General features: G+C 49.9%; 1 protein-coding gene across 2 annotated transcripts in view; it reads right to left on the bottom strand.

Moving 5' to 3' along the window:
* The window catches only part of VPS45 (vacuolar protein sorting 45 homolog), a 55,186-nt gene that overhangs the window by 12,311 nt on the left and 28,350 nt on the right, over positions 1-14,525 (bottom strand). For both annotated transcript variants that reach the window (XM_044990911.1, XM_044990910.1), the window contains one exon: positions 8,528-8,659. In XM_044990911.1, the coding sequence (XP_044846846.1) occupies positions 8,528-8,659 (132 nt within the window). The remainder of the gene's footprint in view (positions 1-8,527; positions 8,660-14,525) is intronic.

A 14,525-nucleotide genomic window follows, 5' to 3' on the forward strand; every position in this document is an offset into this window, starting at 1 on the left:
CAGCGAGTGGGATTTTCCCCTCAGAGCTCTCCCATCCAAGTACTGGCCCACGCCCAACCCTGAATGGTTTATAAGACCAGAGATCACGGCCAAATGCAAAACGATGGGATACCCTGTCAGCCAGCTCCTTTCAATGCATTGCTCACATTGTTACAGACGTTTTCTGTGGCCTCATCCTGTATCACGGCGCTTGCAGACATGCTGTAACTACCCAGAAATTCCTAGACTGTAAGGTCTAAAGGGGCCATTGCATCATCTCGTCTGACCTGCTGTATAACCCAGACCAGAGAATTCTTCCCACTTACCCCTGGACTGAGCCTAGTAACTTGTTTGGCTAAAGCAGCTGCCAGCAACACACCCAGTCCTGATCTGAAGACATCAAGAGCTGGAGAAGCCACCACTTTCCTTGGGAGTTTGTTCCAACAGTGACTCTCCCTCACTGATAACAGTTTGTCCCTTATTTCTAATTTGAATTTGTCTGGTGTCAGCTTCCAGCCCAGGGGTCTTGTCCTGCCTTTCTCCGCTGGATTAAAGAGCCCGTTAGTACCTGGTACTTTCTCCCTGTGAAGGTCCTTATATTCTAATGGAGTCACTGCTCGATCTTTTCGATACCCTGTCTGGCAGGCGTTGTTCCATCACTCAGCCATGGCCTCATCTTCTGAGAACGCCCAAAGGGAACCAGTTGGTGCCAGCTCTGAAGCGGCTGGCTTTTTGGGAGAGGAAAGCCTGGCCCCTGGGAACTGGTCTGAGACACTAACTCCTTTCATCTATGTGACACCAAAGAACCATCAGACAGAGAACTTTCAATCCCTACCAATCCGGGCTGGATCTGAACCAGTGACCTGCAGAGGAAAAGGGACTTGGGAAAGATGTCTGAGCTGTCTATGACACTCAGGTTCATACACTATGGGTTGGACCCTTCTGTGCCTTGCACCTCGGGAGACCTGGGCTCTGCTCCCGTCACTTTGCCCCTCTCTATATCCTAGAGCTTCTGATATTTGACCTTCCTTTGGAAATGCTTTGAGATCTATGGATGGAAAGCACTGATTTTATCAGCATTACGGTGATGCTTGCCTCACCCAGTGGGTGAAAAAGAGCAAAAAATAAAATAAAATAAATTTAAAAAAAAATCGAATCATGTCCTTTTCAGACGAGGATCCCTGCTAATCCCCATCCAGAGATGTGTGGGCAGGACCCTGCGATAACACGACATCCATCTTTTTTCTCTCCTCCTTTGAAATGCAAATGGTGTTACTGCATCCTACCTTTTCTGTAAATAATTCAGACACGGCGCCAAGCGGCGGTCAGGGGAGAAGGCCTAACTAGCTGACGTTACTCGGTACAGCAGGAATCTAAGCACAGCCTGTAAGGGTGGCTCCAGCACTCGGCTTCTGGGATCCCGTACCAAAAAGACAACGTGCCAGCTGATTTACAAAAACTAGCAGCACTTTGCCTGGAGCTACAAGAACAGTCAGCATTCTGGCATCCTCCTGGGTGATCAGAGCTAAGAACCACTGTCTATATCCCGGTGTGTCATTTTCACTGACAAATTCCTTCTTCTTGACCCTTCAGCGAAGGCCAAATGCTAGATCGGTTTAATATCTGGCGTGCACTCAGGTAGAGAGTGTGCTTAGATACTAGAGTGATGGGCAGTGGTATAAATCCCTAACAGAAGCTTTTCCATCTCTCAGCTCTGTGGTTTACCTTCCTCGCAGGGCCCTGGTAATTCTAACACCATCGCTATGGCTAATATAGGTCATCTCTTAGCAAGGCTGCTCCAGGATTAATTGAATCACGCTAGTGCCTAGAAGTCCCAGCCAGAATCGGGACCCCAGTGAGCAAGGCCCAGACACAGAATCGGAGCCTGTCCCGATCTAAGGGTGTGTCTGCACTGCAATCTGAAGTGTGATTGCAGCACAGATAGCCAGACCTGCACTAGCACAGCTGAAAAAAGGCAGTTTAGATGCAGTGGAACAGCTGAAGCATGGGCTAGCAATGCAAGTACAAACTGTGGGTTCTGGGCAGCTTGTATGGTGTAGACATACCCTAAACAGACAAAGTGTGGGAAAGGAAACTGAGGCACAGACAGGGCAAATGACTTGCCTAAGGTCACACAACAGATCAGTGGCAGGAATGGAACCCATATCTCCTGATTCCCAGTCCAGTGCCTTATCCATTGGACCATGCAACCTCTTCTGCCCTCCTCTAGCCTAATCAATACACTGCTGCCAAAGTCCTCTCTAGTCCAACCACGTCACCCCACTCTTCCAAGCCCTTGGCTGATTTTGATCTGTATCAAACAGAAGCTCCTTATCCTCACAACCAGGGACGCCACACTCTCTCTCTCTCTCTCTCCACCTGCTCCCCAACCCCCAGATGCAGAATCATGCAGTGAGTACTAAAAATGAAGGGTGGCTTTTTCAAAACCAAGTGGGTGAGTGGTTCTCAGCTTGGGGTTACGGGCTTTGGTGGGGTAGGGTCTGGGGCCACAGCCACCCTGTCTTTCCTAAATTGCTAGAAGGGAGACAGTAAAGAGCCTCTGGAGGAAACATCTGGAGAAGTTTCCTTGCCGAGCCAGTGAAACTTCAAGCCTACCATCAAACAGACAGGAAAACATGGTTAAAGAGCCCTGCCTCCCCTCTGCTTGAGGGACACAGCTAGGAGATGCGGAGCTGTTCAGTGGAGCGTGTTAATGGTATTGCAGCTACTTTGCAGAGCCTTTCCAATACGTGTTGTCTCCAAGTGTTACACTGTACATGTAGTTTAGTTCACTGGTGAATCAGTTACACAGATCCTCTTTCAAGGCAGGTCTCAGCCTTCAATGCTGGGTGAAAGTTATACCTGTCAGGAGATCTCCGCTATCGGTTACGCTCTGCCATTGCTCCGTATTTCATTACGGCGCAGAGGCTGTCAAGCCATCAAGATTTGCAATGGGGCTTTTGTTATAAGGCTAATTTTGCCATTCACCAAAACGTCTGATCAGTCTCCAAATGGGTAGACTGGACCTGGGGATGAGGCAGAAGCTTTTCCCAAAATTTCAAGTGACACAAATTGGGGGTTCCGGGATTATGGCGCCCTTAGAGGCGTTCAACACTTGAACCTGGTCTCTACTGGCAAAATTACCTCTTGCTGACAACAGGTGTCAGCAACGGGTGCATCTGAACATGGATTAGCTGCAAATGTAAAACAATCTTTTCAGGACAGTTTCAGAAACAGCGATTAAGAGCTGCCTGGTACGGGATTCAAATGGAAGTGGGGAGATGACCTCGAGGCAGGTCCTACAAAAACAAATATCTGCTGAGGGCTTTGAGCATGCTGGCTGAATGGCACTGTGCAAGTGCAAAGCGATAGTGGGACGAGAACGAAGAATCTAAAATTCAACGGGCTGTCAAGAGCAACGGGTGCCTTGTTCTAAAGTGCACCATGGATTGTAGCAGAGTTGCGGGGGGGGGGGAGGCCTGGGATCATATCCACCTGCAAGGGGAGGCATGACAGGAAGGATGGTCCAGTGGTTAGGGGGGAAATTCTGGTCAATTCCCACCTCTGCCACAGACTTCCTGGGTGACCTTGGACAAGCCTCTTAAACCTCTCCATGCCTCAGTTTCCCATCTGTACAACAGGGATAACAGCACTGTCCTGCCTCACAGGGGTGCACAGGATAAATACATGGAAGATAGGGAGGTGCTCAGGTACAGTGGTGACAGGGCCAGACAAGGACCTTAGATAGACAATGTCCTTTTAACTGTGCTGTGCAATTGTCCAGGTTCTGCAGGTTCTCTAAGAAAAACCTCTTGGCCCTCAAGCTGGGGAGCAGCCTCCAGCCTCCTCCAACCCTTCTCACAGCTTCTGTTTCAGAGGCATTAGAAAGGAGGGATTCAACGGTAGGCAGCACATGGCCAAGTACGCCAGCAGTGAGGGGAATCTGCCTTTGGAAGATGTGCAGTGAGGGATGTGCCAGGACTAAGTCACTAGCTGGAAAGGCTAAAGTTTCATGTCTCTGAAATAGATGCCACCGCCCCCATCCCCAGTCTTCTCTGGTAACTGCATCTGTCCCCCTCTCCCCATCCACCCTGGGAAGAGCTTATATCAACAGCAGTGATGGCACTTGGCAGGACAGCCCTCTGGGCCTCTGCAAAATGCAGATTCTGGATTGGCAACTGTGTGTCATCTTAGTGCTGCCGAGGCGTCACAGTACAGCCTGGGGATTGTGTACGCTGCGGACAGGGGGCATGACTCCAGCTTGGGCAGAAGTCCATGCGCTAGCTCTGCTCAAGCGAGGGCGATAAAAATAGCGGCGTGGCAGCCGGGACTAGCTGCCCGAGCACGTACCTAGGCTCTTAGACGGCGCTGTACTCTGGCAGCTTGCCTAGGCTGCAGCCTGGACATCGCCACAGATGCCAGCCATTAAGCTCAGGCCACGGCCAACCTCCTAGAACGAGGAGCTTAGCCCCAGGCCTCCAAGAGAGTCAGAGACCATGAGTTCTGTTCCTGGTTTTAATACTGACTTGCCATTGGCCTAGGACAACACCCCCCACTTTGTGCCTCAGTTTCTCATCTGTAAGGCAGGGATAGTTACTACGTACTTCAGAGAGTTCTCCCAGGTAAGGAAAGGCTCCCTGTTTAGCACCATGCTAAGTAGATGCTTAACTGCGACGAAGCCAATGGGAATTCAGCACACGTTTAAAGTTAAGTGTGTGAGTAAGTGCTTGGCTGAACAGGAATGGACTTAAGCAGATGCTTAAATGCTTTGCTGAACCACGGCTGCTGGGAGAGGCAGTATGAGGTAATTAGCCTGGCATTTTCCCATGGGAGCTAGGTGCCTACCTCCTTTAAGCTCTTGGGGGAGCATCACAGCCTCGGTGTGTGTAAAACGCTCTGCAATGGCCTGATGGACGATGTTATGGAAGCAGCAGTATTATGTTAGCTTCAGTATTAAACAAGCCACTGCTGAGACCATGTTACGGGGTTCAGGCTCCTTTTCCAGACTAGAGATCTATAGGGTGTGGGTTTTACTTTGCTTCTCCACTTTGGGGGCCCGGGCTGCTTATGGCATCTAGCGCCTCTAAACATCCCTGGTGAATAGCCACCAGGTGGGAGGGCTTTGACCCAGTTTCCAATCCTGGAGGAAGCTGTCATTCAGCTGGGAAATGGATCTAAACAACCAGGGGTGCATTGCCGGCCTTTGCGCCACACCTGGGGTTTCTCGGCTTCCACAAGCTCTTGCATTTGGGAGGGAATGTGCATTCGGCTGCTTGCTGGGAATTACAGTAAATGGAACACCAGGAAGCTGGTTTTCAAAGTGATTCAGGAGCAATGGAGCCAGATGTTTTCACGGCAGTTGCATTTTTACAGGCCGGGTGCATCTTTCCAAGGAGCAGCGAGCAGGACTGCAAAGTACTTTCTCTCTCCGATTCTAGCAATGCAGTTTAGCTCAAAGGCTAAAAACGGAGAGGGGGGAAGGGATGAGACTGGAAAGCTGGCTAGTTTGGGTAGGGTTTGGTCAAAATGTGGCCTAATACACACTCGCCTTTGTAGCCCAGTTCGTAAGAGCCACTCGCATCTAGACTGGAGTCCAATTCGAGGGCTTTATTAACTGAAGGAAAAACTAACCGATTTCAGCGTGGACACTGCTGCACATATGTGAAAAAACATGTTTGGTGGGAGTGGGGGTGAAAGCCACTGGATCGTGCAATACGATACAAATTATTGCTGTGCAACCTGACTATATCTTGCGGGAGATGGAATTAGGATGGAGGTGCAGAAACGAGGCATTTAAAAGTCCAGCATAATAGGTACAGTAGCAAAAATGCATCTATATGGCCTAAAAGCCAAGCCACTTTATTATCTCTGCCTATACATACACTCTACATTTGAACTCAAGTCTTAGATGCACGGATCCTAAGGCCACGGTGGCCATCTAGTCTGGCCTGCTATATAGGAGCCCAGGGAACTTCCCCAAATTAATCCCTAGAGCAGAACCTTTAGAAAAACATCCAATTTTGATTTAAAATGGGCAGTGATGGAGAATCACCACGACCCTCAGGAAATTGATACAATGGTTAATTAGTCTCACCGTTAAAAGCGTGCGACTTATTGCCAGTCTGAATTTGTTTAGCCTCAACATCCAGCCATTGGTTGATGTCAGACCTTTCTCTCCCAGACTGAAGAGCCCATTATTAAATATTTGTTCCCCATGTAGATACTTAGAGGCTGATCAAGTCACCCCTTCACCTTCTCTTTGTCAAGCTAAATAGATAGTGACAAAATCAAGGATCTCAATCGGTCTTAGTAACAGAAAGATCAAAAAAGTGCTCAGGAGTCTAACCTTTTATAACTCACTTCAACACACACACACACACACACACACACACACCCCATTAGGCTCTCTTATAAAGCTGTGTGAAACTTATGTAAGAAAATCCAAGTGAAACCGATTACACATTCAAAAACCTGAATCGAGGCCATGAACCTCTGCCACGGTGCCTATATGAAAATCGTCCACTTAATGGCTTGAGGGTCAGATGGGGTCGTTGGCCTTTAGTTTAAATATTTATTGGGTTAAAATGGCAAGTGTGTGTGTGTGTGTGTGTGTGTGTATGTGTTGTAGATAATAGATTGAATGTACCCAAATGCATCGCTCCACATGCTTTGATGTCATTTAGACTGCAAGCTCTTCTGGATGGGGACTGTTTCACCCTGTGTGTTTGCACAGAGTTTAGCACAATGGAGCCCTGATCTAGGCGCTACCAGAATAGAACTGACAGAAGCTCACAAACTTTTTGGAAAACTTGGTCCAGCTGGTGAACCCTTGTGGGTTGGATGGCTGGACCCGAGGGCAGAGATGGGTCCTTGGGGTGGGGTGGGGGGTGCGCACCGCAGGCCAGTTAGTGTGTCTAGGAGAATGTTAACACTCAGGAATTGCAGAATGTGAGGCAGAGATTTTCAAAGCTGTCTAGGGGGTTTGGACACTCCACTCCCATTCATTCTAAATAAGTCCCATTTGCCCAAAGCCCTTAGTCAGCTTTGAATACTGCAGCCTGAATGTTTAAATATAACGTCACCTTAATGATGTTCCATTCTATGCATCCGATGAAGTGAACTGTAGCCCACGAAAGCTTATGCTCAAATAAATGTGTTAGTCTCTAAGGTGCCACAAGTGCTCCTGTCCTTTTTGCGGATACAGACTAACACGGCTGCTACTCTGAAACCTTAATGATACAGTTTGCATTTAAGTTTAATGAGGTTTAGGCCTCCCCTCCCATCCATCCCTACAGAGCAGAGTGGGCCCTTTAAGTTCAGAGCAGCTGTTGGACAACTCCAGGGACTGCCCCAGCGCTTAGATTTCACCACATTTTCTGACAGAGCACATGGGCTGGATTCAGGTCACCTGTCACATTCCTTCTAACTTTACCCTCCTGTTCCCAATCAACTGAGGAGACTTAATTATGAAAGGGAGAGAATGGGATATTTAGAGGGATGTGGAGGAAGAATTGAAAGAATTCTTGGTTCTCTGCTTAGCTAGCAGCTGGCATGGGAGAGAAGGAAGTACTGCTGTCTGTTCCCCCACCCGCTGGCAGGAGGTGGTAGTGTGGTACAGATGTATGGTCTAATTTCCCCCTTATTAGGATAACCGAATCCTCACGTGGATGCTTTGATCAGCACACGGGTCTGTGAAATAGTGCCCATGTTTGGAAACTGGGCTCGTAAGTTTCATCAGCTGATAACATCACACAAGTCCCAGTTGCTTTCTGGAGAAAGCAAGATGGTATTCAGAGGAACTACCAGGGAATTTTAGGATTGGATCACCTGCTTCCATTGCTGTGGAAATGCTATGCCATTGGCACTGCCCAGCCCAAACCCACTAAGAAGTTAGTTGCCTGGAATGTTTCAGGGGCAGCACTGGCAACATAGGAGCAAGGAGAATTAAGGGTGATCAGCACACCCAAGAGTCTCGAAGGATCAAGCCTGTACAAATGGCCCATCTCTTACGGGAGGAGATTGAGGTGCATGGTGGGTTGGGAATGAAAGCTCCTTTCGTAAGAGAGCAACGTGAAGAGCAGTCGGTACTGTGCAGAGCTGCAGACAGCGCAGAGATTGCAAGCACAGAGCCTGCTTCCGATCTCACTTACACCAGTGGAACGCAACTGACCTCAGCAGATTCACTGCTGATTTATGCCAGAGCGACCGAGAGCAGAATCAAGCGTGTGGTGTGGATTTCTGGGCATTCCCTTACCTTCCCATTCATACTACAGTGGGCAGCACATTCAAAGCAGGAGAAACTATGCACATACACCTCTCTGTCTCCAGAACTTTTATCTTTGACTTTCAAGTTCCTTAAACCTTCAGCCTGACACTCTCTCCCAGAGCCAACAAGTCACTGGGGCTACCCCTAGCAGGTAGGGTGGTTAGACCAGAGATCCGACTATGCAGCGGTGCCCTGGGGCGCTGAAATTCTCCTCTGGGTCACAGACCTAGACTCAGATCAACCATTTTCAACCCCATGGGACAGGGCTCCGGTCGTTGTTACCTTTTCGTGTTGTGGATGGTGGTCCCGCCCAACACGATCCGGACCCCAGGGGTGGTGCGGTTAAGGTTATACACAGTTAACGCCTCTTCATAGGTTGCTCCTCCAATGATAAACACAATAATATCTTGAGGCCTGCAATGAAAAGAGAGAGCTCTTTAAACGGAGCAGGACAAAGCATTAGACAACACAGCCTAGGGATACATCCTGCCCTGGCCAGGGACATGGATTGAGCAAACCAATGGATTTTCCCTATATCGAATTTCTGTGACGCACGGGGCCCTGGCAGGGCAATGATGCAGTAGCACATAATGTGGCATTTAAACACCGTACCCTGCTAAACACGTACACAATGTGCGAACGGTTCTGAAAAAGTGGCAGCGCCTCCTGAGCGACGCCCAGGCAGGATCTGTATCCCCATCCTCCACCATGACACATCCACCAATGTTTAATGCATGAGCATGACCCTGCTGGGGCTGTTAAATTAAGATCAATTTAGGAGTCAAACGAGGGCAGCGACCCGTCTTGGTCTTGGCTCGACTCAGCTGCAGCCTTTCTGGCTCATTATGGAATTGGTGGGATTATGCCTAGTTCACCTGAGATTATAATCCCTAAAGAGCCTAGGAGCACAGGATTTTGCAGGGAAGCTGCAGGCTGGGGTGCCTTCACCTCAGTACGTGCAGAGACAGACACGTGGCCCTGAATATTTTGACTTCCCTAAGAAAGCCGACACCTCAATCTCTCCCTCCTCACACCCCCTACCCCATTTCTCACCCCCCCCCCAGTCACCCAGCTGGCTCAGAGGTACAAGAGGTTGGTCCTGGCTTGTGAGCCACCTTTGCTGTCGTATAAGAGATCTGTGAACCCTAGAGCGCACTGCACGGGTTCTACAGGAGACGGTGCTGTGCATCCTCTCGGGCGACTCCAATAACGTACCTTGCGGAGTTCGAAAGCATCTCTCTACAGGGCAGATGAGTCTTGACCCAACCTCCTGGTTACCTGCTGTGCTCTCTAACCCCTCAAGCTGGATCTCTGTTCTGCAGCCAGGTATTCGCTTAGACTAGAGCCGCTTGCTGCAACAGTCGGAATAGCAGCAATTCGTCTGCGTGGGCCGCACAAGCTCCTGATCAGAAGCAAGACCCAAACTGTCAGAAAGTAGTTTCGCGTATAGGGTGCCCAGAATCTGGCAACTCAAGCCAGATTTTAGAAGTTCTTGGAAGCTGCGGGTAGTCGGCCCATCTGAAAATCGGATCCTAGGTGCCAATCTTTAGGTACCTAATATTACAGGGCACTTGGGAAAACATGGTTCTCTGAGTTATGTTAAACAGAGAAATTGCTTCCTGAGGCGTTCAACAGACTTCGACACAAGTTTCATCTGCAGTCAGTGTATAATCTCCTCGTGCTGTTCTTTGGAACAGCTGATAGTGGCTTAGCTTCAGCTGAGTAGCTCTCTCAAAAGGACAGGGTTTTTAATCAGAGAGACGTCCCTTGTCGAAAAGGCCTGAAAAGGCACATGAACATGCCAGCCTGGCTGTTCCGCACTGGAGCTCTGCAGACGCAACGGTGCGATTTATCATGCAGATGTTTTGGGCTGTCAGTCAGGAGCAGTTATACGGTGGGAGAACTATCAGGATTTCAGCAGCACAGTGTACGTAGCATTCACAACATTCCCAGCGAGCCAGGATTCTGTGCAGCGATCGCTCCCTGAAGAGTTAGAGTGCCGCGAACAAAAGTAAGCGGTGAAATCTTCTGCACTGCAGCCTTAAGATAAGCAGGTTATATACAGCGACTGCATGTTCAGAATGTGCAGGTTCAAATGTTTCACTACCGCACACGACGAAGTTTCTACGCATGAGCAAGGATGCGAGTCGCTGAGCCAGCCCTGGAGGATGGAGACTGCTGGGCCATGGCTTTTAGCTGGCCTCTTTGGAAACGGGATGCAAATTTGCCCAGCTCTTTTGGGGATGGAGGAGGGGGAAATCTAACAAACGATAGTCTGCTGTATTGAAGAGCAATTCTGAATCCCTCTTCAAGACCCACTTCTGCTGTGATGCCTAAGAGAGATCAGCCAAATCACCGATGGCTAGAAAGAGAGGCCAGTGGCACCAGTTGACAATGTGCTTTATAATAATTGAAAGAGGTGGGGGGGGGCATGGTACTGCAAGGTTAATAGATAAAATCCCTACTTTACTGGAGAGCTGGAAGTGTGGCTGCAGATCCAGCACACAGCTGGGAGTCAGGACTTCGGGGCTCTGTACCCAGGTCTGCTAGCGACTCGCTCGGTTACCCCAGGGCACGTGGGGTTTGCTCCTTTGGGAAGCAGGTATAACACCGATCTGCTGTGGGGCTCACAGTGCTTATGTCTCACAAATCCCAACCAGCCAATGACATCTGTTAAATTGAACTTGTGACTGTAACTGGATCAGTAAAGCAACAGGCAAACAAAATAAGCAATTTAGCAGAGGGAGACAGTCCCTTAGTTACACGGTCACCCACCCCCACTTCATCCACGGGGTCAGTCTCCCAGCAGCTCCAGCTCACAAGGCCTAAGGGATTTACGTTCCCAAATCCCCAACTATCTCCCTTTGGCTCCTTCAGAACGTCCAGCCTGAAGCTCGACATCCCAGCATGCTCCAGGCTTGCTTATTGTCACCGCCCAGTCACCCTTGTTTCCAAGGCTCCCTGCACCACCACCATGAAGTGCTTTGAGATCCGCAGATCCCAGGAGGTACAGCAGCCCGCCTGCCCTAGAAGTCAGGGCTACGTTCCTGTGCAGGAAGTCGATCCCAATGCACGAGGCCGAGAACACGCATGATCAGCCTAGCGGCTGCAGCACTGCAGGGCACTGTATTCGCTGGAGGGAGCAGCGGGGGGCTTACTTCCCAGATGAAGCCCCAGACAGAGGGGTCTGGCATTGGCTGTTTTTGACCCTGGACCCAGGGACAATCAGATCTTGGCTGCTTCCAATGGTGCTAAACAGATTTTTTTTTTTAAATCACCCCAGCAAAGGAGGAACCCAGAATGCACATGAAAACAGTAAGTATCAACGCAGCTCATCCTGACCTTACTCCTCCGCCCACGCTGCCCCTGCAGTAGCTTCAGTGAAAGCACTAGTGGTCTTACAGATACACTGGGAGGTCTAATCATACTTAACATCATGACCCAGAAGAGGCAGATCAGAGTCAGGCAGCTTAGCTCTGCAGTTGATACCAACTTGGGAGGAGAGGTGAGGACCAAATTACTTTGACGGTGTCAACCCTCTTTCAAACCCTCCACTGCTCCCCCTTCTCCATCACAACAAACCTCAGCCGATTGAAAGTGAATACCCGGCCTGTCCGAGTCCACCCCCACCTACCCTCATCTCTCATTTGCTATGGAGCTGTTAACGTTCGCCTCTGATCGGCCTCTGGCTTTTCACACAAGCGAGGAGGGAGCTCCCTCTAAACATCTGCCTTCAAATCCCTCCTTCCACAAACTCTCTGCCCTGGTGCCGCTAAAACCTTCACAACAGTTCGGCTGAGACCGCTGCCTAGTGTCACTGACCAAGATTGTCTCACTGGTTAGTTGTACTCCCCTGTCTGTGGGTCTCCACCCATTTGCGGAGAAGAAAGGACCTTACCCATTTTACGGAATCCTGGTCAGACCAGCTTTCCAAACACGGTGGTATTCTTATTCTGAACAGAGCAAATCCTCATTTGAGTGGAGTCCAGGTCACAGAAACCCCCACAACTGGCACCGCATTGCGCAGATCTAGCTACCACAGTAAGCTGACCAGCTGCCCAGCAAAGCCACTATCAGACAAGAGTGTGGCAGAATCGAGCCTGACATGCATTGTAAGAGGAAAGATGGCCTTGTGGGTAAGCTACTGGGCTGGGACACGTGGGATCGCAGCCCTGCTACAGACTCTCTCTGACCTTGGGCAAGTCACTTCGTCTCTCTCTGACTCAGTTCCCCACCTATAAAACAGGGATAATCACCCTTCCTTTCTCCCACCCTCTGTGTCTTGTCTATTTAGACTGTGAGCCCTTTGGGGAACAGACAGTCTCTGACTACATGTATGTACAGCACCTAACACAATGGGGCCCTGATCTCAGCTGGAGCCTCTATGAGCTACTGTAATACGAACAATGAGCTTTTGGAGAGCTGTAGCTAGCATGACTCAAGCAGTAGTGTCGATGGGCCTGCATTTGTATGGCAAATAGGAGGAGAATGACATTTAAACAGCAGGAGGAGGAGAGTTGGAAGCGAAAGATTAAGTGGAATTGCTTGGAACCCTGCTCGATGCTTTACAGAGATTCCCCTCCCCTCCTTGCTGCTAATTTGGACCAGAAGCTTCTCCTCCCCCACAAGAGCATAATATTTATTACGTCCACTCACACGGAGAGGCCTTGAGAAATTCTTTGCCGTTCAAGCGGTTGCCTCCCTTTGATGGTGAAATACAAAGCGTTTCATCCTGCCCTTGAGCTGAACTCGCGTCAATCACTGTAACGCCGTCCGCTGAAACCACAAGCGGCAACAGTCTAGTCTGTTTGCCCTGGGCTGGGTTTTAAGGGATTCCCTGACATGTATTATCAATGTTGTGAAGTTTATAATAAGTTTAAGGTGGCTCCTCTCTCAGGTCCTTTGGAATGTTTCAGGAATAGATTTTAAGGCCTGATTAATTTTCCATCAATCTAGCTATCTAAGGTACGTCTGTGGCCCCCCTGACCCTGGAACCTAAGTACTTCACAATCTAATATATTTATCCTCTATGGGAGAGCTGGATTATGATCCCCATCGTACAGAGAGCGAGAGCTGTGTTTATAATTCCTGCACTAGGTCTGACTGAGTGCAGGGGCCGCCGGGGCTCCCCGCCCAAGTACATCACCAGGCTCTCAGACGGGACTGGACTTGGGTTGGCTAGCTTGTCCCGCCACCCCACCGACACGTCTATTTTCAGCGCGCTAGCTTGATCAGAGCTAGCATGGGTATGTCTCCTTGGGCTGGGAATCACCCCCAGCTTGAAGTGTACACGTACCCTAAGCAAATCAGACAGGAGCAGAGAACTGAATGCAGGTCTCCTGAGTCCCAGGCTAGTAGCGTAACCACCGGGCCATCTGTACACTGAGTCCTGGATTTCCGGTGCTCCAGCACCTTAAACAAACTGGGGTACGTTCTCCCCCATCAGTGCCTGCAGGCAGACCATCCAGTGCTCTGAGCCAGCCCTGTGAGGCAAGGTGGGCCTGGAACCGGAGATCAAGCAAGTGGTGCAGCAGGACGCGGTGCATGAATCTCCAGGGGGTGCTCTGCCCCGAGCCAGTGCTGCTGAACCTCGTGCCACAGTGGCACGGAGAGAAAAATACACTGACTTCATCTGGGAGCAAGCGGCAGGTTGGCTTACGCGGCCCACTTGGTCCTTGGCCTTTCAGCCGACATGGCCAGCTGTGCTAGTGGGTTTTGCCAAGAGGACTCCCGTCCCTTTGGAAGCAGGACAAGACCAAGTTAGGCCAACTTTCAGCTGCCTTGTAACTTTCAGAATCTATTGGCCAGCCCTAAAAAAAAATCATCATCAAGCACTGAATTAATTATTTTGTACTTTAAGAAAGGTGAAAATAACCCCCAGCTTTTATCTGGCACATCTAACTGTAGTTCTCAAAGCGCTTTTACAGATAGGGAAACTGAGGCACAGGGCAGGGCTGTGTCCTACTCAAGGTCATCCAGCAGGCCAGTGGCCGAGCTGGGAATAGAACCCAGGTCTCCTGAGACACAGGCCAAATGCTGCGTGGACTAGGCCACACTGTCTCCCGCTGACAGAGAGAGACAAGAGTTGTATTTCTAAACAATCCCAAGGGGCTGCAACAAGGTGCTGGCATTCTGGGTACACCTAACTGTCCGGGGACGGCCCAGCTAATCTCACACCCCTGCACTACAGCCTCCAGCGGACAATCTGCGTCAGGCTCCACGATGCAGCCGGTATTTAATATTGCGCCCAGAGGCTCCAGTTGGGATCACCGTGCTAGGT

Source organism: Mauremys mutica, chromosome 17, assembly GCF_020497125.1.
Source record: "Mauremys mutica isolate MM-2020 ecotype Southern chromosome 17, ASM2049712v1, whole genome shotgun sequence".
NCBI classification, from domain to species: Eukaryota; Metazoa; Chordata; order Testudines; family Geoemydidae; genus Mauremys; species Mauremys mutica.